Source organism: Anoplopoma fimbria, chromosome 7 (genome assembly GCF_027596085.1).
Source record: "Anoplopoma fimbria isolate UVic2021 breed Golden Eagle Sablefish chromosome 7, Afim_UVic_2022, whole genome shotgun sequence".
In the NCBI taxonomy this organism is placed as follows: Eukaryota; Metazoa; Chordata; class Actinopteri; order Perciformes; family Anoplopomatidae; genus Anoplopoma; species Anoplopoma fimbria.
The window spans coordinates 18,298,484-18,322,770 of NC_072455.1; the positions used below are offsets into that span (position 1 = coordinate 18,298,484).

Genomic DNA, 24,287 nt, shown 5'->3' on the forward strand with positions numbered 1-24,287 from the left:
GGCCAGTTTCTCTGTCTCGAGCCAGGTTAGATTATGGATATCAGGCAGATTACCTTTAGCTGCTGGTCCAGTGGTCAAAGACCAAAGAAAACCCAAAACGTACAAACAATCTTGCTCTATCTCTTTTTAAAACAGCATGGTTGGTGAAGCTTGTTGTGACAGCGAATAGTGCGGTTATTCAAAGATTAAATGGAGACAAGAAAGTCTCTGAATGCTTTCTGTGCAGTAGACGGAGACATGTACTTGGTCATTTAAATATACATGTAATTGTTCTGCTAGTTGGTTCTGATCTATTGTGATTTACATTAGTCATCAGACGTGGCAGTTAACAATGTAGCTCCTATCACTTGTTTTTTGTAGAATATTTTATTCCATATATTCCACTCAGCACTTTGGTTCAAACTTAGGGCTCATGTAACCATTCCACAGCTGTGATATCCTCACCAGTCTGTGCTGGGCAAATGCTGTTGCTGTGATATTTTGTTTACCACCGTAGCTTGATATAGAATACAGACTAGAGAATCCTAGGGGAGAAATGATAAAACTATTGCAGCACAGGGATGTGTGGACAGCTGTCAGGTGTGACTGCCTCCCAGGATGGCTAGCTCATTATCGTTTCATAAAACAGGGGGGACAAGGCTACGGAACGGGGAGTGCTAGCGAGGCTGTATCTCATTTGCTTGTCTCTGCTGAGGCCCAAAACATTTCCCACCCCCTGGCAGCTCCAGATAATTTGGAACTGCACTCAGCGCGGTTTAGTCAATAGCTGAGTGATACTTTAAAAAAAAAAAATCCATCTGCCATTCTGTCAGTGATTTCATGCCTGCCTCTGTTTTATTCCCTATTTTGTGTATACTAAAGACGTATATAAAACAGGAATGATTTGCTTTGGGAAGATTATATTAAAGGCCATTTTCTGTGATACCTCTGTTTTTGTTGACAGTGTTTAGACCTGAACAAGTTTGAGGCAGCCCCTACCGAAAACCATCTGGTGAGCAGAGCGCTGGAGCTTCTGAAGAATGATACGTTCTGGGCTGGCGTTGTCTTTGAAAACCTCCAGCTGAACTCCAGCCAACCCCCTCCATATGTCAAATACAAAATCCGCATGGACATTGATGATGCAGAGCGTACCAGCGAAGTGAAAGACAGGTATGTGACACAGCTCAGGGGATCAGGGATTGTTATCATACCTACTAAAACCGTACATTTACTTAAAAAATGTAACCGTCTTTTGTTCTTACTGACACTCACATTACACCACATTACATTGCTTTTGTCAAAGGAATAATTTGACATTTGAAGAAAATGTGCTTACTTGCTTTTGCTGAGCGTAAGTTTGATTCAACGCTCATATTGTTACGCTAACTATGAGTCTAGAACCAAGAGCTGGTTAATAGCTTAGCATAAAGTCTGAAAAGTGGGAGAAACAGCTAGCCTGGTTGTCAAAAAGTAAATGATGGTAACCAAACAAGCCTGTTACTTAGTTTGCTGTAAAGGTGCTGTTGGGTCAGGTGGTTTTTCTTTTCTTCTTCTTTTTTTTTTTTTTTTTTACCATTGGACACAGCTACTCAAGCTGTTTGCCCTGACTCCAGTTTATGTTAAGATTGCCCAAGCCAAATAGAAAAACAACAAATCTGCCAGCCAGCAGTAGGAACTTAACCTTTGGACCTACCAAGACAAGCTTCAGTATTTATGCTAAACTAATCTAATCACCTTCTGGCTTTATATTAATATTTTTCGTACAGGTATGAGAGTGGTATCAATCTTCTCTTCTAGCTCTGTGCAGGAGAGTTAAAAAGCATGTTTTCTAAAGGTCAAAGTATTCCTTTAAGAATTATTTTATTTTCCTTTCTGCTTACCAAAAGATCTGATCTTTTTTTTGTCTTTCAAAGTTTATTGTCAAAGAAATATTAGCTCTATAAACAGTCATGAAACTTTGACAGTATTTCTGACCATTCTGGTTTTTAGTTCACTTGCCCTTTGCTAAGACAGATCATGGTGTGTCTCCTTTTAATAAGGTCATGGTCTCCCGGGGCTCGAGACAACTCCTTTAACGACCTGCGCTATATATGGGGAGGCTTCTCCTACCTGCAGGATATGATGGACCATGGTATTATACGAGTACAAACGTCAAAGACCCAACCACTCGGTGTTTTTGCACAGCAAATGCCATACCCCTGCTTCGTAGATGACAGGTGAGTACTAAAGCTTTTATCTTTCAGCCTTGTGATTACTGTAAGAGGAAGGTGGTAATACAGCAATACAATCCTGCTCACCCTGGGGAGTTGCCACTCACTGCCAACACGTAGTTGAGTCATGGTGTTACCAATCAGGAAGGCATTCCAGATTTCCCTTTGGAAACTTGAAGATGCTCCCTCTTATTGGGCTAACTAAACCTTTCTTTAATATCTGTGTTGCTCTTTTGTGAATGTTGTGTGCTATCCCTGATTACCTATGAAGGGATAATGGTAAGGCAACTCCTCTAATAATGTCACAGTTAAAAGTCTGAAGTAATAATATAACATCACTGATGACCAACCGTTAATTAATAATAAATTTAGGCTCGACAAGGGAAAATAAATAAATAAAGGCAGCAAGAGAAGAATGAGTGGGCCGAAACTATTGATTTTAGTAAAACCACAGGAAATTCGTGAATAGTTGATGGATGCTGAATAATTTAGGCAACCACCATGACTCCCTTTCTTTCTTATATTTCCGAGGCATTTCATTCTCAACAAAGTGAGTGTACCGTACCCCAGGTCTCATAGCTCCATCATGTGCAAAGATTGATAGCAGGACTCCATCTGTGTTGTGCATGTATCCATCGATAGCACTGGCTTCCATCATGTTAGATCATTCACCTGGGGACAGAAATGATGTGGTATCACTCTTAATCTTCCAGAGCAAAGATTTCCTCAGAGTCTGGGAAATTACTCCCATCCACAGAACGTTATGATCTCCATTAATAAAGGAGAAGCCCAATGATGCCATCAAGAGAGGAGATAATTACCAGGGAGATTTAAGTCCAACAACACAATACGCCCCTTGCAGTAGACACAAAGTATTCGCTCCCCGTGGGAAAACGCAGTTCCAGAGATTAGGGATCTCATTTTGAAATATTATATGCTCTGGATAGCACAGAATTTACAATAAAGCAACTCAGAGAGAGAGCGATTAAAGCATTTTAAAATCCATAACAAGAAGAAGCATAAAACTTCTGATTTCATATTGAAGATGCATTTGGGCAGCTAATGTCTACATGTTTTAAATAGAAATGCTCTACTCTGTGCCACATGTTGGTCCTGGAGACAAGACGATATCTCTGCTTTATTGATATGGCTTTCATTATCTGGGTTTTCTATCGGTTCATTATTAAGCGTTTATATTCACACTGTCTCTTTAAGATTAAATGCAGCTTCACTGCTTTGCACTTTAGTTTGTAGCTGCTGTAGTTAACCTAATTTAAGACACATATTTCATATTTGTTTTAACTGCCTAAGTGGGTTCGCTTGGTTTGGCATGCCAGGCAATAGGATAGTTTCACAAGTACTAATTGGAGGGATGTTGGACTACATGTTGCGCCCACTGGAGATGTTCATCTGAGAGAAATTTTGGCATTTTGAATTAACTACAGTGCAAAATCTCCCCCTCTTTGCATTAGAGAGTAAACACACTTTAGACATAACAAGACATTTTGTTATTGTACCTGTTAATTTCAGTACAATAACAACCAAAACACCAGATTGCTTAATATTCTAGAAATGCACAGCACTTTCAGAGGTGGCACGCTGAATACGGAGCATTGCTGATTGTCGTCATTTGCAGCTTATTGTTGAGATAATGATCTAAAATTGAACATGATACGGCTTATTTGCTAAAGCCGGTCCCACAGCCTCAGTTTCAGTTTCATCTTCCATCACAAAGGATTAATAATCGCATAAGATAAATGAGAGCCATAAAGCACTGTAGGATCCCAAATCCCCCAACCATTTACTCTTTCGCCTGCCTAGCCATTTGGGCATTTCTATAAATTATTAACACTTGAAAACTGCTATTTCATTCATAAATAATTAATGGTGAAATCACACAAAGGAAAGATGTGCAACAACCCAGAGAGGCATGATGGGGAAGAACCTTGGTGGTAATTATTTTCATCTGAAATTGTGTAGTGTCGTCAGCCAGAAGGAAAGAACATTGTGCATTCAGACGAACATGTTTGCTGTCTGCTGTAACTATGTTTCTGTTTCAGCATTTAGTTACTTTTAGTGCCACATGGAATTACATTTTTTTTTTTTCCAGTTGGGAAATATGAGATGAATAATATACGTATATATACAGTAAATGGAAATAATATACCCTGTTGGGCTAATAAGTATGTTGTGGCAGTAGCATTATTAATTCAAAATAATGAGTTTTAACAAAATACAGTCATTTTAGAAATGTTGCACAAATAAGCTTATTTAGAAAACCTAACTTGCAATAATTTCATTTAATGCTTTTGTTATTTAGGTTTGTTATTTTTACAATTCAAACAAAATAAAATATTTCAACAGAAGCTCAGGAAACTGTTGCCAACTGCATCATTATCAAAAAATTCTACTTCACCGATACTGAACCTCAACTAGCAAGGCAGTATTATCTGCACCGACCTCAACTCAGAACAAAACTACTATTATTAGAACTGCCTTTGAAATAATATCCTTCTCGCGGTCCTCATTTCCTCCTCGCTGACTGTAACACACCTGATGAACTACCTGCATTCTGGGCCACTTCATCCACAGCTGACCCTGTTGGCATTTCGAACTTGAGACTAACAACTTGTAGTAGCTTCCACTGTCTTCATTTTCACATTGTGCTCAGGCCTTAGATGACGGTGTGGGATAAAGCTTGACCCTTGCCGGGCCTGATAGCACATAAACTGGCCCTTTTATCAGCTGCCTCTGCGCCAATGCACGCTGCTGAATCAGAGGAATCTCTTGTTTGGATACTGAGGCTGTGCTCCGGCTTGATGTGAGATCTAAGACTGCTCTCAGCAATACATGACATATGACCGCGGTGGGCGTGAAGACTATTCAACTTAAGGATGTGAGAGGGATATGCTTCTGTCCATTTAAAGTAGCTAATTAACCTTATGTGAGCACTGTTCGTACTGGCAGTGGGTGAAATGGTAGAGCATATTTGGGACAACAAGCAAAATCATCTAGTGATGTTTTGTTAGTGCCTCTGATCCGTGACATGCAGCAGTGAAAATATTCCCACCTGTTGATAAACCCCTTTGTAGCCATGGCTGAAAAAGGGCTTATAATGTACTGTTATTAAAGCTTTCCTAATATAAAAATAGTGGGGAACAGGGGCATGTACAGTATAGGCTGTATATTGATTTATTTTAACAATCCTGATTACCAGGATACCCACATACTGTATTTTAAACATGCTTACTGGATGCTAAATGGTCACAAAACAAAGCCTGAATGTGTAGCAAATCAACATGTTGATTATGGCTGAATTAGAGTGTCCAAAAATTATTGATGTTTATCCTAGCAGAATCAAGTAGTCCAATTAGAGTGTCCAAAAATTATTGATTTGTTTAATCCTGTGTGACAAGACCTGGATTTAAAAAGTTGTTGTAGAATTAATATCATCCAAGCATATGAAGCACATGAAGTTCTTGTGAACATATCAAACATATCACATATCAACTATCACTATATCTATTTATTTTTTTGTTGCAATTATGAATGATTTGGATGAAGATATTAAGAAATGCAAATTGCATTTTCAAAACTGGGCTTTTATTGTGTTTGCAGAAATGTTTATTTGTAAAATATAAGAGGAATAAAATGTATATAAAATGCTTGGTACCTGCTAAAGGTGCCATGTTTTCAATTTACATTACATTACATTACAGTCATTTAGCAGACGCTTTTATCCAAAGCGACTTACAGGAAGTGTATTCAACATAGGTATTCAAGAGAACTACTAGTCACCAGAAGTCATAAGTGCATCTCCTTTCTTAAACAAGCATCTAAAAGCATAAACCAGAGCAAAAGTATAGTACAGAGGCAAATTACTACGAAAACAATAATTGCAACAGACTATTACGAATACAATAAGTGCTACAAACTACTGCGAATAGGATAAGTGCAGTAAACAAATACGAATTCAATAAGTGCAGCGAAGGAATTTCTTAATATCTAGTTATTAATATTTAAAGAATGATTCAGAAAGGACTAATAGAAACAGTGCATCACTATCAATGGTTTAAAGTTTTGTTCTTTTTTCTCCCAGATATAAAACTATAAAATAATCTTTAAATTCTCATTGTTTCTTAAAATGTTCCTTTATTGTTGGCTCATATCATTTTACTTAATTTTATAGATGGGATTTTTCTGTTACAAAACCCTTCCCAAAAAACGGCCTATGGGTCCCTTAGTGCGCTTTATGCCTTAACTGCAGCGACAGTATAATCCACATTGAATAATAAAGTCTGTTCCATTCGATGAATTGCTCGTTTCCAGCCAACGAAAGAACTCAACAGTATATTTGCTCATAATGAGACAGGAAGCATTTTTTTATTTTAGCATAGAACACCAACCTCTGGGGAAGCCTGTGCTCTACTATCTCTCGATTTACTGAGAAATCAGTCTTCTAGCTTGCCTAAATTTAGGTCAGGCTGCCAATGTAACGGGAGCCCCGTAACACAGACCTGCCGGGAGTTCTATTACTTAAGCACCCTTGATCGATCAGCGAATGTATAATTCAAGAGCATCTGGTGGCAAGGTTGTCAGTGTCAGACACGGTGTGCATGACTGATCTCTCCCCCTTCAGTGCTACAAGTCACAGAAGGAGTTAACTCACGCAAGCTGTCAGCTGTTACAGAGATGTTAGGGTGGAATCGGGAGCAGATAATACCAGAATTAGTATTCAACCTGTCGCTTTGCATCCTGAGGGTGCTCACCTCCCTAGAAAAGGTGTTAATATATGAGTTAGCTTTATTTGTTGAAGTGTATAGATGTCAGGCTCTTGAAGTTTGAATTTCCAGGCTTAAAAGCAGATATTTTAAATATGTTCTCTTGTAAAGAATTTTGGTTTTAGTTGCTCTCCAACCAGTCCTTCCTTGCTTCTCATCAAGGCCGTGTTTTGAAATTGATCAATCCCACAGGGGCAGGGGAAAGTGTCCTCAAAAATAAGTCTCTCTCATTCAAGTTCTCATAACAAAACTCTCCGTGCAAAACAATATTTTGCATGACTGAAACTTAAAATGAATGTACTTGTAAAAATGTTGCATCCCCATTAACTTAAATACCTTGAAAGAGGAGCACCATTCTGCCAATTTGTGCGTATTCACTTTCTGCTTAATCATCCATGCTGAACAGTGCTTTGCTTGCATTACATCACCAGGTTTTATGGAATGTAAGCATAAGTTATATGTGAAATCTATACTTTGTCAAAATCTATTTGATATCTCTCCTTCAGTGTCATATAAAGCAAAACAAGCACTTTGTTCTATTGGCAGCGGAGATGATATTGACATGGCATTTGGGTGGCATTATGAAGCCAGTTTAATATCGCTTTCTTGTGTTGTAACAGCCCTAAATCATACATCATCTCTGGCATGAGGTGCGCACTAAATGGCTTGATTGAGCTGATGCACCAGGTTTATGAAGGTTAGCTCAGTGGGAAAATAAAAAAACGCCTCAGTGGCATTGAGTCCATGAATACATCTCAGATTGTCTCGATTGTCCCTCCGATAACATTCTTTAGTATCAGCACAATAGTTTCCAATTTCTTTTACATAACAGGGGCAATTACAGGTTTAGATTGCAAAAGGCAAACTTTACAGTAGAGTGTGCGTGTAAAAAGCTGACTCTTTGTTAGATGTCATTTAGGCCATTATCTAAAGCCAAAGGTGATGTCATAAAGCCTACACATGAGGAATATGCAGCAGATTAAAAAAAACACACAAACACTCATCTTGCAGTGTTAACTCCCTATTTAACACAGCCTTATACACTCCACACATACTCCTTTTGTCAATGTGCAGTCCTGACCTTTTTGATTGCTTTCTTTTACAACCAGCTTCATCCAGAGTATTGGAGGCATCCTCCCCATGTTCCTGGTGCTGGCCTTCATGTACACTGTGTGCATGACCATCAAAAGCCTTGTGCTGGAGAAGGAACTCCGGCTCAAGGAGGTACTGCGTGTTGTTGGCATTCAGAACGGTGCCCTGTGGTCTGCAAGGTTCACAGAGAACATTGTTCTGCTCGCAGTTCCCTGTTTGCTCATAAGTATCATGGTTAAGGTCAGTAGAAAAGAGTCACTCGGTGGATCAAAGTATCAGAACACAAGGCATACAATATGAATATAATGCATGCATGTAATGCTTTTTCAGTCATTTTGTCCACAAATCAGAAATTCTTGAAAAATGAAAGCCACTTTTTTCTCATACAAAGTTCTATTAAAAACTTTGCCAATGTGTTGTGAGAATTGTGGCATCCTCAATGTAGCTGCATTTTTGTGCATTATTACAATTATTAATTATAAACGTGCAAAAGATCACACTACCGCAAATTTACATCACACCAAATGTGTCGATCTCACAGGTCGTGGAGAGAACTTGTCATGCTTTGTGTTTTGGTATTTCTGCTGTTATTTAATCATAACAAATTAATTAACACAAAATCAAATCTTTATCCGTAATTTTTCAAATCAGCTTCCTTGTTCTAACTAATTGAGCTTGCAACCAAAACTGCAATTTTTGTGTAGTAAAAATCAAGGCAGCAGTATTGGCCCTTTTTATTTCCTGTAAGTGCATCACCTCTTCCTCTGTGCCTTATACGTAAGGAAGGCTTATGTTATGTCATTCAAGAAGTGAATGATTGGCATTGTATATTTCCATGATTGCAATGGAAATTTATTATCTTTGGCCTCTGGGACGCTGTGCACTATGTTACATTATGTCAAATTGAATTTGTGGGGTAATAACCCTAAGTGGGAGGAATAGTGGTACACCAATAACCTCAAGTTAAGAAAGGGGCTCAAGTGTGTGGACTCAAATACCTTTAGCAGCCCTGTAGTTTTTAGTTTTTATTACACAGGGCTCTGATTTGTATGGAAAAAGAAAGATAAATTGAGACACATTTGGCCAAACAAGATTAATATTTGGCTTGTTTTTTTCCCTCTGCTGACTAAAACAAAAGTGAACCCCTCAGAAGTATTTTGAACTCAAGGGTACTCGTCAAAGCACAGTGTTTAGATTTATTGTATCGGGTATATCACCACCCTTTGAACTCATGCATACTGTACACAGGTTGGAACAGCATTAAAGGACAATACGCAGCCTATCTCAGCATCATCACGCTCATGATGTATAATGCACTGTAAGAACAATCATCTAATGGGTCTAACATCATAAATCATACGAAATATTTCGCAGTGCAAAATGGAGCTCGTGATATTCCCAGAAAAGAGGCAAAAAAAATAAAAATGTGACCAACATTAGTTATGTGGAGTATATTTTTCCTATTCAGCAAATGTCTTCCTAGTGGGAGAATGTGTTTTCAGTTGTTTATTTACTGATCACTCCGTTGAATCAATGGTTATGTGGGATATAATGGACTTGCTTATCTGTTGGAATGATCCTGCTTAAGGATCGATGAGAGAAGATGCACCAAGCGCAGTAATCACAAAAGCGAGCCCATTTGGGCCTTATGTGACATATGATGTAGCAGCAATATTATTGCTATCATTTAGTTAGAGCCCTTCTTCCAACGACTTTTCTAGTCGTTGTTAGTGAAATTAAAAATGATTGTTATTTTAGGTCGACCTAATCAATTTTTGCAGTTTAATTGGGGAAATGCGTCTGGTAAATAAAAGCTGATATTTGAACAGCTGGGTGAAATGTAATTTCCCATCAGCCTAATGTGTTTGCAAGCTATCACGCTTTTGTAAACATTAATAACAATAAATTGAGTTAGTCGAGTGCCTTGGAGGAGCAACTGCAAACATGATGTGTATTCAGATCACAGGCCCATTCTAAATGATAATTTCACAGCCATTTCCAGCACATTAATAATAATGGCAAATCAAATGGTAATTATCATGAGGCTGTATCTGGATACGAGTTGACAACAACTGATTTTGTCACCTGCACCTGAGTCCTCTGTCGTTTTACACTTGTTTTCTCTTCCATTACAGAGGAGCTAATGCGTTTATTATTTGGCATCCAGACTGATGTATTTGCACTGTTTCCACATTTGGCTCTAGTCTCAAACCAGCTGAATTAAGGTGTTGTTTTCATGAAGGCTAACACTAATCGGTGCTGATCAATACACAGTTCTTCACCCAAACAGTGCGTCCTTGTATTGACAATATGAGACCACCTTTCAAATGCTATCATTAAAATTCAATTATTTTGTTGTGCAGGACAACACTGACAGTGAGAGGATAATGCAAATGACAGGGTTAGAGACCACCTTCACAGTTGGAAGACAGCTATTGACGTGTCATCAATCACTTGTGCACACACAACTAAAATGAATTAATAAAGTTAGATATTATTGATACAGAAATGGAAATTAGCCGAAATATACATTTACAGTAGTTCTAATGTCTGACTTTGAGGTACCTGCTCTCTGTATTATGCTACCTTACATTTCCTCTCATTTAAGAGTTCAACATTAATTTGACATTTACTAGTTACTGCTTTAAAATATGATACATCTTTATATAGTAAACTACCTATTGTAATTAAAACCACCTTGAACAGCTACAACATTAAAATGTTACTTACAGATATATGGTATATTAAGTGGGACATTTTGCCTACATAATGAGCACTTTTACTTTTGATACCTCAGGAACATTTTGCTGATAAAGCTTACTTTCTTAATTGCAGTAACAAATTTAAAGCTTGACATTTACTCATTAATTTACATTGTGAAATTACTTCCTTTACTGTTATGTCTTTATCTGAGTGCTTCTTCCACCACTAGCAATGGGTCACACCTGTATTAAACTTACACGGTGAGAATGTTCAACAGTACTGTCACGTGCAAGTGCTTTTTTAATCATCGCTATAATGAGAAGTCTGTCGGTTGCAGACAGACTTATCCCCATTTACGCCAGGTACTAACAAGAAATCCCTATCTGAGTCTCTCCTCAGGAAAGGAAAACCGCACAATAATCAAGGAGAACATGCATGCAGAGCACATTGCAATCAGAATGCTTATGGATTGCAGTGTGATAAGATCTCAGCCAGGTGCAAATGTTGTCTGCACAGTTTGGAAACATTATCAAAGCAGTTTTAATCAATATTTGTATATATCAGCAATGGATCAAATGGCTGTGTGCATTTGAAAGGCGATGCTTATAGTGATGAACCAGCAAAGAACCGTCATTCCCCCTCCCTTGGCTCACGAAGATCTTAAGCATCTTTCAGCTCTTTTGGGTTTATGGCCCACAACGTTACTGTTTAGCTACAGTCTCAGCATTTTCATCAGCGTAGTCTCCAGCAGCAGGCCACTGTTGTCAGTCAGAAAGCTCTAAAAACTCACCGTAGGCTACCTGCTAAGCACCAAACTGCAGACAGACAGAGTTGCAATTAGCTAGGGGAACATAGGAGCACAAAGGTATGATTTGATTAGCAATTAGCTTAAGAATATAAAAAAAAAGATGTGCCCAACAAGTTAAGAACTCACCCAAATTATCCTCTTCCTGCTATCTCAGAGGAACATGAGGTCTCCGTACAGCAAGATAGCTTTCCATGATCTGATATGTTTGTTGACAAGACTGCTCCTCTAATCTAATTGTTTTTAGATTCAATCATAACGCTTGCAGAATCACAATAACAGGAATTCCAATTAATAGAAGTATGAATGTTAAGTTCTCCCATTTAAACGTCATTATCCAGAAAATGTGTCCAGATACAGATTACATGTTGATACCAGATGTAAATAGGGTCATTGTCTTGTCTGGTCTGGGCTCCTCCACCCTTCAGGTTCTTCCGGTTTCTGGCAAGCTCCCTCCCCTTATACATGACTTTAGCCTGGATCTACTCAGTTGCCATGATCGTTAAGGGCATCGTCGCAGAGAAAGAGGCGAGGCTTAAGGAGACCGTGAGGATCATGGGCCTCAGAGACTCCATCTATTGGCTGAGCTGGGCAGTGTCCAGCGCACTGCCATTGGCCTTCAGCGCTCTTCTCCTTTCCTTTATACTGAAGGTGATTCCAAAATGATTTACCAATGATTCAAGGAGGACCCATCACTTGTTTTGGAGAGCTATGTCTATCAAGTCTAAAAAATTAGGAGTTAATCTGAGGCACTAAAATGAGATAATTGTACTTGAAGCTACTTGAATTTGACTATGTCAAAATTTAGAAGAGATTCTATAATGAACGTTCATACAGCTCCATGTAACCGTGTCCTCTGTAAGGATTTTAATCATGACTGTATCCATTACAATAGCACCATTTTCCCCAACAGATCAAGGGCTTTTTTTGAATTAGGCTTGGAAAAGATATCAGCATTATGGTGTAATGTGGGAGAATGGATGGATTCATGAGTAGCTCACTAAAATAAGAGAAGGGTCCTCTTTCAAAACCGGCAGAGTAAAAGAGAGACAGGTTTATTAGATTATGTGAAAGAATACCAGTCAACTGTAAAATGTTCAGGTGTATTAGAAATATTGATACACCAGATATGTTATTGGTTATATATTCTGGATTCAGAGCAATAATATAGTCGCAAACAACAATTTACAATGTAAAGATATGGTGGATTAATGACTACCTGAACAGAGAACGAACATACGATGCTACCCACCGGCTCAGATGTCTCCATGTTGAGAGCCGTGTGGAGGCATAGATATGCTTCAGTCTGAATTCCATATTGAGCACCTTCAAAATCCTCTTTTACTCTGCCCAATGTGTTGCAAAAATGAACCTTTATAATCACATTTCCTTAATCTCTTTGTTTCCTTGATAAATCGTCCGCAAAACAACCTCCTCTACCACACCTTAAACCTTTAAGGGTTCTTTTGACATCGGATTCACATAAAAAAATGTTCTCCTGTCTTCTCACACAGTACGGCAAAGTGCTGCAATACAGCGACCCCTCGGTCATCTTTGTCTTCCTGCTGGTGTTTTGCCTGGCCACCATCACTCAGTGCTTCTTCATTAGCGTCTTCTTCTCGAAGGCCAACTTAGCAGCGGCGTGCGGTGGCCTCATCTACTTTGTCCTCTACCTGCCCCACGTCCTCTGCTACGCCTGGAGGGACGTCATGGGTTTTCAGGCCAAGGTTGCAGTGGTAAGTCCGTCGTTAGCTCTGACATGGTTTTTAATATCTTCCCCAGCTGTTATCATACATCACTGTATTTTGTGTTTTATTCTTAAATTGTGTTTTTACCGCCATAATCACACTTTTGCAATCCCAGTCATTAATTACGTACCTTTTACCTTTATATCCAAACAGGAAGCATTTAGGAATTGTTTTAAATATCCATACCTTCATTATGCATTTGGTCCCATTTTATTTGTCATCTTTTGGCACAAACCAGAAGAATTTTCTCAAAACTAGACAGACTTAAGTGACAGAAACATGAAACATTTCCATAAAAGAGGAGACTAGACAGACACAGTGAGAAAGTTGGTGATTCTCTCCTATCTTCTAAGAGATAAAGATAAATAGTGCACCATTGCTCAACTTTCAGTGTAGCCTTTCTGCCTGACCTTTATGGCGGTGCCGCTATCTTTTGTCCTCCAGCTGTCCTATCTGCAGACAAAAACACACAAAATCTTGAATCTTCATTGCCGTGCGAGCGGATCTCCCCAGAATTTTAATCAGCCCGTGTTTTCTTATTTGTCAATTTCAACAATGTGCTATCAGGTACAGGTGGCCAAGGCAAACAGTCCTGTGTTTCTTATTTATTGAATTGAAATAGTGGCAGTCAATAATATCTTACATTGGCACCTGACAGGAGTCACTTCTAGCTTAACCTTTTATTTTCTTACACTTTGTAGACGTTGCTTTTTACAGCCGGTAGAGTCAACATACTATCCTGAAATTGCTTGTCTTTGAGTAAGTCCTTTTTAAAATTGTGTCATTCTTTTCCTTTGAAACTTTTCACACTATTTTATTTAACAGACTGCATGCAGGTTAGATAAGTTTTACATATAAAGCACTGCAAACCTTATTTAATCTCCTCACAAAGTGCCAATGGTAGGTCTTTCCCCTGCACTGAGATGTTTCTCCCCTGCTCAAACTAGATGGATAGCCCTCTAGCCCTCTAATTAGCATGAGCAATGTTCCTCTGACCAAACCACTATCCAGTTCTTCCTTACACTGTTTGAGATGTGTGTGTGTGTGTGTGTGTGTGTGTGTGTGTGTGTGTGTGTGTGTGTGTGTGTGTGTGTGTGTGTGTGTGTGTGTGTGTGTGTGTGTGTGTGTGTGTGTGTGTGTGTGTGTGTGTGTGTGTGTGTGTGTGTGCAGAGGTTTTTCTCTCTGCTAACTCGGATGAAGCTACATCGTACCAAGGCATACAAATTCTCTCCCACATTGTCCTTGATAATGAAGTCTTTAATTTGAACATGATTTCAAAAGATCACCTGAATTTATATGAACAGGTTTTGATTGCAGCTGTGTGAGTATCACAGTTTATCAGAGGGCCACTACAAGACAGGGCATAGTCACAATCAAACAACCTATCTACTGTACTTTGACTATGTTCTCCCTCTTTTACCTGCAGTTTTAGCGAGGTAGAAACAAGAGAGAGCCCAGAGTTCTTTTCATGTTTTTGAAATCCTGAAATATTTTCAATTAATCTTTCTGTCCTGGAAAAATCCTGAGGAAAATGGTAATTTTCTGCAAAAATCATTTAGAACTTCTAAGTTTTTCACTTTGCGCAAATCAGTTAATTGATCTATGCTTTTGCGACATATGGAAGAACCCCTAAGCATGTGGTTTTTGTTCAAACCTTTTTGTTTGCAGTAATATGACTCTGCTGACATTGCAATATACAGTATACTGTAAATGTATAATACATGTATTCAACAGTAGACAACAAGGAGCGAGAGAAGGGGAGTGACATGCAACAAAAGCCCCCAGCTAGATACGAACCAGGCACTTTGTAGTTATGTGGAATTAGCCTTGACCCACCAGCTATTGCAATGCCCTGCTGATTATTCTCTTAATTAATTGATGAATTGTTTGGTTTATATTATTTCATCAAACTCTGAAAACATGTGTGTACAATTCTGCAAAGCTCAAGATCATGTCTTCAAATAGCATACAAACAAAAAAAAGGAAATCTTTGATATTTCTCCTTGAAAAATTACAAACAATTAAACGCTTATCAAAATGATTAATAGTATGATTGTTGCAGATCTTGCCCCCTCTTTGTTTTAACATATCTAATTCATTCTAAGAAAAACAGAAATACTTTATATTCTGGCGTTTCCATGTAGGACTATAAACTGACTGTTTCAGTTTTTAAAGGACACTTCATCACACAGATTTTTCAGACATTTGTCTATGTTGTCATCCTATCTGTCATTCCACCTCTATTTAAAAAAAAAAAGAGCTAGAAGGCTGATCTCACTTCCTCTTAACAATGCTATTTGTCTGCAGTGAACTGAATGGTGGTTGCATTTGCAGTGTTGACATCTGTTCAATAGAAAGGCCTTATTTGTCTGCCTCCCAACTCCAGCCCTTTTCTGAAATGCCAAATAAGTGGCTCCTGTGGTTTTGTCAGCCGTTCATACTGAGGTCAAGGATGGGTGCCCACTAGCCCTGCTGTCACCCCTCATCTACTGACTCACTGCTGATTGCTTGTCAGTAGATGGGCAGTGGAGGACAACACAGGAAGTTGCAAGCAGCGTTAGAAGCCAGGCTAGGGGTTTTGTGTCACTGCAGGTCTTTCCGGATTCTCCGCCTGGTAATGTAACGTCGAGTCGACAGTGTTCATGATTGTTCGTCTCTATAGCTTCAGCAAATGCTACTTCTACCAGAGTGAAAATGCTGCGAGCAAATGAGGCGTGAGAAAACAGCTGGCAGGCAACATGGCAATGCAGAGTGATAGTCCATGGTGGATGATGTCTCACGGGCAAAGCGTCATTTGCAATTTCCTTCTGTATGAAAGCTCCATCAAATCTTAGTTTCCAGCACACACATTTTAGTCTCCATCTTTGTTCAGGTCTAAAATGAGGTCTTGAGAGATTTTCACAAAGGCAGCGCAGCAATTAAAACCAGCTGATGCATGTGTGGATATTCTTCCTCCGTCTGCAGCAGTCGTTTATTGATCAGTCGAGTGTGACCTTGGGTGGTAATACTAAGTCGTCAACTGAATTATTGAATGAATTATTCTTTGAGACCATACTTCATAGATTTTAAAATACATTTTGGGAGAACAGGGATCTCATTTCCTACAGAGAATTTGATGAGCAGATGGACATCATTGTCATGTCAGTTAAATATGTAGCTAGCCAGCAGCTACCTGGCTTAGCTTAGTATAAAGTCTGGAAACAGCGGGCAACAGTTAGCCCTCTTCATATACATTATTGTTTAAACCGTAAAAAAACTGAAGTGTTAAAATTCCATTTCACTGTTGCATATGTTTTTTTGTAATGGACCATTTGTTGGCCGTGACCAGTTAACAGGAATACAGAGACTCCAAGAAGTTGGAGTAAGGCTAGCTGTGGCTAAATAGCCTCCGGCTCCAACTTCATATTTATCGTACAGACATGAAAGCGGTGTCAATATTATCATCAAACTTGAAGCTGGAAAGCAAACTACTCCCTTTAACTATGTATGTTTCAACCTCAACACCTTTCATTCCCAGAGTTTGTTGTCATGTGTGGCCTTTGGCTATGGCTGTGAGAACTTCGCCAAGTACGAGGAGCAAGGCGTCGGTATTCAGTGGAACAACATCAACAAGAGTCCAGAAGAGGGAGAACGCTACACCTTCATCGTGTCCATCCTCATGATGCTCTTTGATGCTGCCTTTTACTGGGTGCTCACCTGGTACATTGAGAATGTCTTTCCAGGTATTCATTTTTTAAGCAGATTAATTAGTATTGTGTGATTTGTCTCTCCCCCAGCCCAGCTTAACTCAAAAGCCAATGCAGCCCTCTTAACATGCCGGGCGTAATGCTTTTCTCATCGACTGTAATTAAAAGTAGCTAGGATTTGTGCCAGACTGTCAAGAGGAAACGTACACTGTAAAGTACCATATTCCCTCAAGCCAAGCTGTCCTCATGTTCTCTACGCTTAATGCCAGGCCAATATGGAATCCCGAAGCCGTGGTACTTCCCTTTCACTGCATCTTACTGGTGTGGGACAGCCTCAACGACTGACATTGACCCCGGCGTGCTGCAGAACTCCACCGAACATAACGGTAAATTGCCATATCATTTTCAATTCCCACCTTATGTGAGTTACTGTAGTGTAACCTACGCAGTTATTATGTATGTGTCACATTCTCAACAGCTCAGCCATGTACTAGAGGTAACATAGTCCTAATAAGAAGTGGGAGTTAATCAGGATGGGTCGCAAACAAACATTAGCACCTTATTTTTCAATTTGGGTGATAATGGAGTTTGCCACCTTTGCAAAGGTGAAGAACATAGGTGAGTTTCAAGTCTGGAACTTGTTAAAAAAAAATGTTTCCAATTAACATTCAGGGAAGGGAGCTATTTTAGTCTTTTAGTGCCCAGCAGTGTTTCTTTCTACCTTTTTGAAGGATGCATTTGTATTTTTGAGAAGAATAATTAAAGGACTAATTATATTCTTAATGAGAAAAAAGGCTTGTTTTATTCCAGTAGGTTCAACTTTTGCAGCATCAATACATATTACTAACTTAGTAATTTAGTTGTTATCTTGTTAGTCCTTGAATTTCTGAATTACATTTGGATCTTTTATATCTTAGATATATTTGATTTTTCCCTTTTTATTAAGCTTGTTTCTCTCTTTATATGTAAATAATTGACATTATATTCATAAAGCACCTTTCAAACAAATCAAATGCAATTCAAAGTGCTTTACAAATCAATGACAATATGAAAAGAAGATGAAAATGGAGAGGAGAGAAAAGGGACTAATGCACACCAAGTTAAGTTAAGAAAAATAAAGAAATGTGTGTGTTCATTAATATATGCATGTTTTTTTAAAGACTATCTGGAGAAACCATCACCCAATATGAAAGCAGGGGTCTCAGTCCGCAATCTCGTTAAAATCTACAAGACCGGAAAGAAGCTCGCCATTGACGGACTGAGTATGGACTTCTACGAGAATCAGATCACATCTTTCCTCGGCCACAATGGAGCCGGAAAAACAACCACAATGTGAGTTTCATTATCTATTTCTCCCATGCTTTGCCGCTTGGCTCAGTGATCATGTATTTTCACAGGGCGCAACTAATCTAACAATGCCGACTGTACTGGAGCTACATTAATGCGGTGGCCCCTGCTTTCACAGAGTGACATTTATCACACAGAGTCAGCTGTTGTTTTGTTAGCGGAACTTATCTAATTGCTGTTTAATTTTTTTTTTTTTTTGGGGGGGGGGTTGAAAGGCCTTTAGGATGACAGAAAATAACTGAAACCCAGTGGCCCAGAAAGAATGAGTGAGAGAGTGAGCAAGTGATGCAAGACTAAGGGCCGAAGGGAAGACATCCGCTCTGAGCTACTGTAACGAAACATAACAGAGCACAATAACAGAGAGGACAGAGGAAGGACTCTGTCACACACCGACGCTCCGTGTGGATGCATTTCCACAGCACAGGATCTGTGAGATGCAGTGTTACAATTGAGTTTGGGCACAAACAAACATCGTGTAGCTTTTTTCGGGAATATGCAGAAATCTTGTCACATCCCACATAGCATCCCACTATCTTTAAACAAAACACTCAATGCTAAATGTTGTTGAAGTGTTGTTTTGTCACAATTTATTGTCTTATGTTTGGAAATGTTCTGCTCAGGCTAGTAAGTAATGAATACATAATTAATGACCTGAGTCTGAATAAAGTTAATGGAGATGATATAGATAATCATTACTTTTTTTTCAGTGAAATATTTTTTTCCTATTTTATGAACATTTAATGACAACATGTTGATGAAGTGGGATGTAATGTCTATTGACATGTCTAATGTTCAAATGGAGCATGGAACAAAGCAGAATTCAATAATATGTTCAACCAACTGCTTTTGAATGCTCTGGTAGCTCTATAATAAGAACTCATTGATCATGAGATAAAAGTCAGAATTCATCTCTAAGCTTTTTAATCTGAGATTTCGTGTCTTGCCAATGTCTTTTTTTCCTCTGTAGGTCAATTCTGACAGGACTGTTCCCACCTACATCAGGAACAGCTCTCATCAACGGACACGACATCCTCACTGACATGGACAGCATCCGAAAGTACTTGGGAATGTGCCCACAGCACAATGTCCTGTTCGATGAGTGAGTGAATATCAAGCCATCCATGTTCTCCACCAGATTTTGGTATAATCATGTTTTGCTTCTGTTGCATTTAAAAGAAAGGAAGAAAGGGACACACATATCATTTTAGTTCTATTGAATAATGTTCCTAATGAGGGCTCAGTCTCCGGTCATGTTTCATATCAACACATCATTATCACTTCACCTTTTTCACCTAAAATTTGTCTTTATGGAATTATTCCCAACCATTATTTAGTTTTTTTTATTTTATTTCACCTTTAGAGTCCCCTCCATTTCTCTCTCTCTCTCCACAAACTGGTTACCTGCATCTCGACACAAGTCCTACATCATAATTATGGCTAAGCACCTGCAAATTACTTACATTAATATTAATCCCAGACAGTCAAAGCATCTGCATTAAGGACGGGTTAAAATATTAATGCAAACATAGAGATAGACATATTGTGATTCCACCTTTGATGCAGTTATGATGAAACTCTAGACTTTTCTTTATGTCACTTCACAAAAGTGCGTTTAGAATGTAGCCGGATCGTCTTGCAAGCTGCATAAATGTGACATTTTATATATCTCAAACACTTACATATGAATTAGAGGCAGGTGATGGCCTCTTTTGTCACTTGTGCCGCCTCACATGTCAATCAAATGGGCGTTGTGATATTATTTTCCCTTTTACAGCCTGACAGTGGAGGAGCATATCTACTTCTACGCCAGGTTGAAAGGACGCAGCTGTGGCGAGGTGAAAATTGAGATGGACCAGATGATTAAGGATGTCGGTTTATCGCATAAGAGGAAGGATCTCGCTAAGAACCTGTCAGGTGTGTCTGAATTTGTGTATGTATGACATGTTTTGGATGTGTGTATTTGAGTGGCTGATTGAAATTATGCAGAGATGTAAATTTCCTTTTTGAAGTATTCATCAGTTTATGTGCTCGTCGCATTCATTTCCCCCTGGGAATGAATATAGTCTGTAGATTATCCTTTCTATTCAGGATAAAGCTAATGCCTACACATGCACTGTACCTGTGTGTCACAGGTTGTAATTCATTGTCCGGGGGCATGAGCAAGTCCTGCTTGATAAATTGTCCCCAGGCACGGATTGCTTGTGTGGAAAATCACTGAAATATGACTTTCAAGGTTGATCTATGCTGACATTTCCACTACATTAGCACTACATTGGCTGCATTTTGAAGGGCTCGCTATGAGAGTGGAGACTGGAATAACCCCAAGGAAGGTGTATTTACATCTCTGCAATCAGTCATTTTACTCCATAATGCAAAAGACAATATAACCTGGAGTAGTGCATCCTGTAACATTTATTTAATAACCAGTTCTCAATATTGAGTCTGTTCTGCATCTAAACCCTGATGTTGACGGATTGCTGTTAAGATTTTTCACTGATCACAGGCAGAATACTAGATGAGAATCCATTTCATGTCAGTTGTAGTTTTTAACTTTTCTTTTTGTTTCTAAAAGCACTTCTCCAAGAAAAAAAATATATTACTAAGATACCGTGTCTGATGGAGATTATTCTGTGTTCTAGGTGGGATGCAGAGGAAGCTGTCCGTGGCTATAGCGTTTGTTGGCGGCTCAAAAGTCGTCATCTTAGATGAGCCCACAGCAGGAGTCGACCCCTATGCCCGCAGGGGTATCTGGGAACTGCTGTTAAAATACAAACAAGGTATGGAACCGGTGGTAAGAACCAAAGCTCCACTGAAGGCTTTGAAATCCTCCATGTTTGTAGAATTGGCTTGAATGCACAGGGTGCATGTTTGATCTGTTTCAAGCTGAGAAACTTTCCAAAACTGAGCTGAATTCAAGGTAGACTTTTAACTGTAATGGCTCAAATATATCCAATAGGAAAGCTGTTAAGGTAATGAACCATCTAGAGTTGCCAGCACAAGTTTTCTTTATTCTATTTTTTTTTTTGCATTGCCCTTTGTGACACTCTGTGGCTGAAGAAAATTATAATTTGTACTGGAACAGATTGAAATGGAAGTGAAGACGAGTGAATCCAAGAAGCTTTAATTGACATTGCTATTTAACAGAGTCCCTAATTGTCTGCTCTATCAGTCTGCTTGTCACTCCCTGGCCTTATATACTTTGTGGTTGCTAGTGGCTTTAAGCAGGACATGGACATTACAGTAACACATAACTCTCAACAGATGTCTAAATGTTTAATGTGTATTGAGTGACATTCCGCCCTCACTGTGTCATTAGCTTCTCCCTCTCTTATCAAGTCCTTTCACTCCATTTGGAAGGCGGAGATAACTCTGTTATAATGAGAACACCCACATCTTGGCTGAATGACTCGTGTTTTGTGCCTCTCCAGTCTTTTTTTTTTTCTTTCTTTGCACTACAGTGTTACTAAGGTTTGTCATTAAGGAGAAAAGGCTGCAGGCAGTCTATTTGTATGAAAACTGAAGGCTGAAATTGGACTTAATATTGCAGTTCTTCATAGCTAATTAAGCGTGCAGGTTTTTCACACATAATGGTTGACTGGATTGCCCTAAGTGGGTATTGTTTTGATTAAATTCAGTTGGGGCTTATTTGGTCTTAAAATTGCTGAAAGTACAAAGGAACATGGACATACGGAACATGCACTAGTAGGTTACATTAGATCCTCAATGTACATTTAAGATGATTAAGATTAGAAAAGTATGCTAAATCTATCTTGCAGTAATTAGGGAATGTTTATCATATGCATATATTATGTCATGTTGGTGTTTCATCATTCCTTAGAACTTTGAATTTAAGTTGGATTTCATTTCTTTTGTCCTGTGCCATCAGACAATTACCGTAGAAAGTGAAGATTTAAAGTCTTTAATTATTATCCACTACTGGAAGTCGATTACTTTTAAATTACCCCATTCATTATGTTATAAAATGGGCCCTGTGGATGCTATTCATATCTAGGATTTTTTACATTCAGCCTTGTGTGTTTTAGCTGTGACAGCATCGTTTTATATCACCTGTTACATTGATTGTAATTAATAACTTTACCCATTAACAAGCCTATTCTTGTGCCTTGAAAGGCCGGGTTCTCTTTTACTTTTTACCTTACATAGCTCGTTACTGCGTCGTAAAGATGACATTTTTTATTTTACAGTGATGCACATTATACACAATATTAAATATTTGAGATTACATAGCTAATGAAACTTGTTTTCCAAGGATGTCTCCCACTTACACACAGAATGTCTCATTGTAACAGCTTGTATCGGCAGCCATGTAATCACTGGAAGCAAAAACATCAGCGCCCCTGTAGTTAGATTATTGAGATTTAAATAGCGCTTATTCAGTTAAATAACATCAAACAGTTCCTCCAAAATGCCATAGTATATTACAGCATTGAGCATATTAAATCCTTAAGCGAATACAGACAACATGAATGCTGCATTAAGGCTGAGATTAGACCTGACACATGTAGGAAGGTGATTCAGTTTGCGAGAAACAAGGGGTGCAAAGAAAATGTGGGAAGCAGATCATATTTTTAGAGCACTCAAACTTAATATATTTTGTCACAATTCTATTTATTGTAGACTCTGATTGCAATTTGTGCACTTTTAGAGTTTCTCTGGGATTCTTGAAAAGTTGAAATACCATACACAATGCATTTCCGAAAGGGATACAAAATAATGTAGGGTTGAAGCCAATGTTGCAGTACAAATTGCAGAAAAATGCACCCAGACTATTTTTTTCTTCTGTGTGAATTGCTCAAGTCGTTTTCATGACAGAAAAATGTTTTGGGGTACAAATGCCAATGTATTAAAGTCAAATATTTTCAATAAAATGTCTCGCAGAGGTGGTAGGCAAGACTGGATCGGGCTACAAACATCATATAACATTTAACACAACACTCCCACAGAAAACCTGTGTAACATTACATCCTGTGTAAGATTTCTTGCAATAACCACAATGCCTGAGTTTCAATTGTTAAAATCTAACAGAGAACAATACATTTTAACAATGCAGCTGCATTTCCACCAGTCATTTTTTTCTTACATTTGGTCATAATCAAAACAACAGGCCCACTGTATCTTTTAACTCTGTGGGCAGGCTGTAAATGGCATCAAGGTCATTTTAAAATGTATTGACCTAAATTGATTGCCGGATTCGAAACCTGCTGGCTATGGCCTTCCCCACACCTGTGTGGGTTTTGCTCCGGTTTCCTACCACAGTCTAGGTTTCATGCAGGTTAAATTAATAGGCAACTTTAAATTGCCCATGGGTGCGAATTTGAGCTCGAGTGGTTGTATGTTGGCGGCCTGGACAGGATGTACCCCGCCTCTCATCCAATGTCAGCTGGGTTCGGCTCCAGCCGCTGCTTCCCCTCAAAGGATAAGCAGATATAGCTAATGGATAGATGGATGGATGATTGCCACAAACAGCAGTTAATACTGTTTTGTCCAGTAATTCATCTTACTGCCGATGTACATAATATCTGCCCAGGCTTACTCGCCCACTGTGAAATCCATTTCTATCAACTTGATTTAGAGGGAAGGAAGCTAAATAACAGAAACCAGATTCCCAGCCTCACTTTGCTGTACGTAGTGCGAGTACCACCAATTTACCTGAACAAGGAACTCCATTTGATATATCACTTTGTGCTGTAATGCACCACAACACAGTATAAATCAGCATACCTTTGTGGGCCATCTGCAGTCCAAACACATTTATTTTACTCCCAACTCACAGATGATTCAGTGCAATTTCCCCCTCCCCCCCCCCTGTGTAAAGCACAACAAATCCCCAGGAAAATCATCCTAGAGTTTGTGCATCCAATACAAAATGAGCTGTCACAGTCAAACTTAACATCAAGCAATATCCTCCACCCACC

At 38.8% G+C, this 24,287-nt stretch overlaps 1 protein-coding gene across 1 annotated transcript in view; it reads left to right on the plus strand.

The window, feature by feature from the left end:
- Positions 1-24,287, plus strand: part of LOC129093563 (phospholipid-transporting ATPase ABCA1-like) — a 132,169-nt gene that overhangs the window by 28,556 nt on the left and 79,326 nt on the right. The window contains exons 12-21 of the mRNA XM_054601616.1: positions 944-1,149; positions 2,019-2,195; positions 11,999-12,221; positions 13,085-13,306; positions 16,836-17,040; positions 17,274-17,390; positions 18,165-18,336; positions 19,319-19,450; positions 20,126-20,265; positions 20,991-21,128. Coding sequence (XP_054457591.1) covers positions 944-1,149; positions 2,019-2,195; positions 11,999-12,221; positions 13,085-13,306; positions 16,836-17,040; positions 17,274-17,390; positions 18,165-18,336; positions 19,319-19,450; positions 20,126-20,265; positions 20,991-21,128 — 1,732 coding nt within the window. The remainder of the gene's footprint in view (positions 1-943; positions 1,150-2,018; positions 2,196-11,998; positions 12,222-13,084; positions 13,307-16,835; positions 17,041-17,273; positions 17,391-18,164; positions 18,337-19,318; positions 19,451-20,125; positions 20,266-20,990; positions 21,129-24,287) is intronic.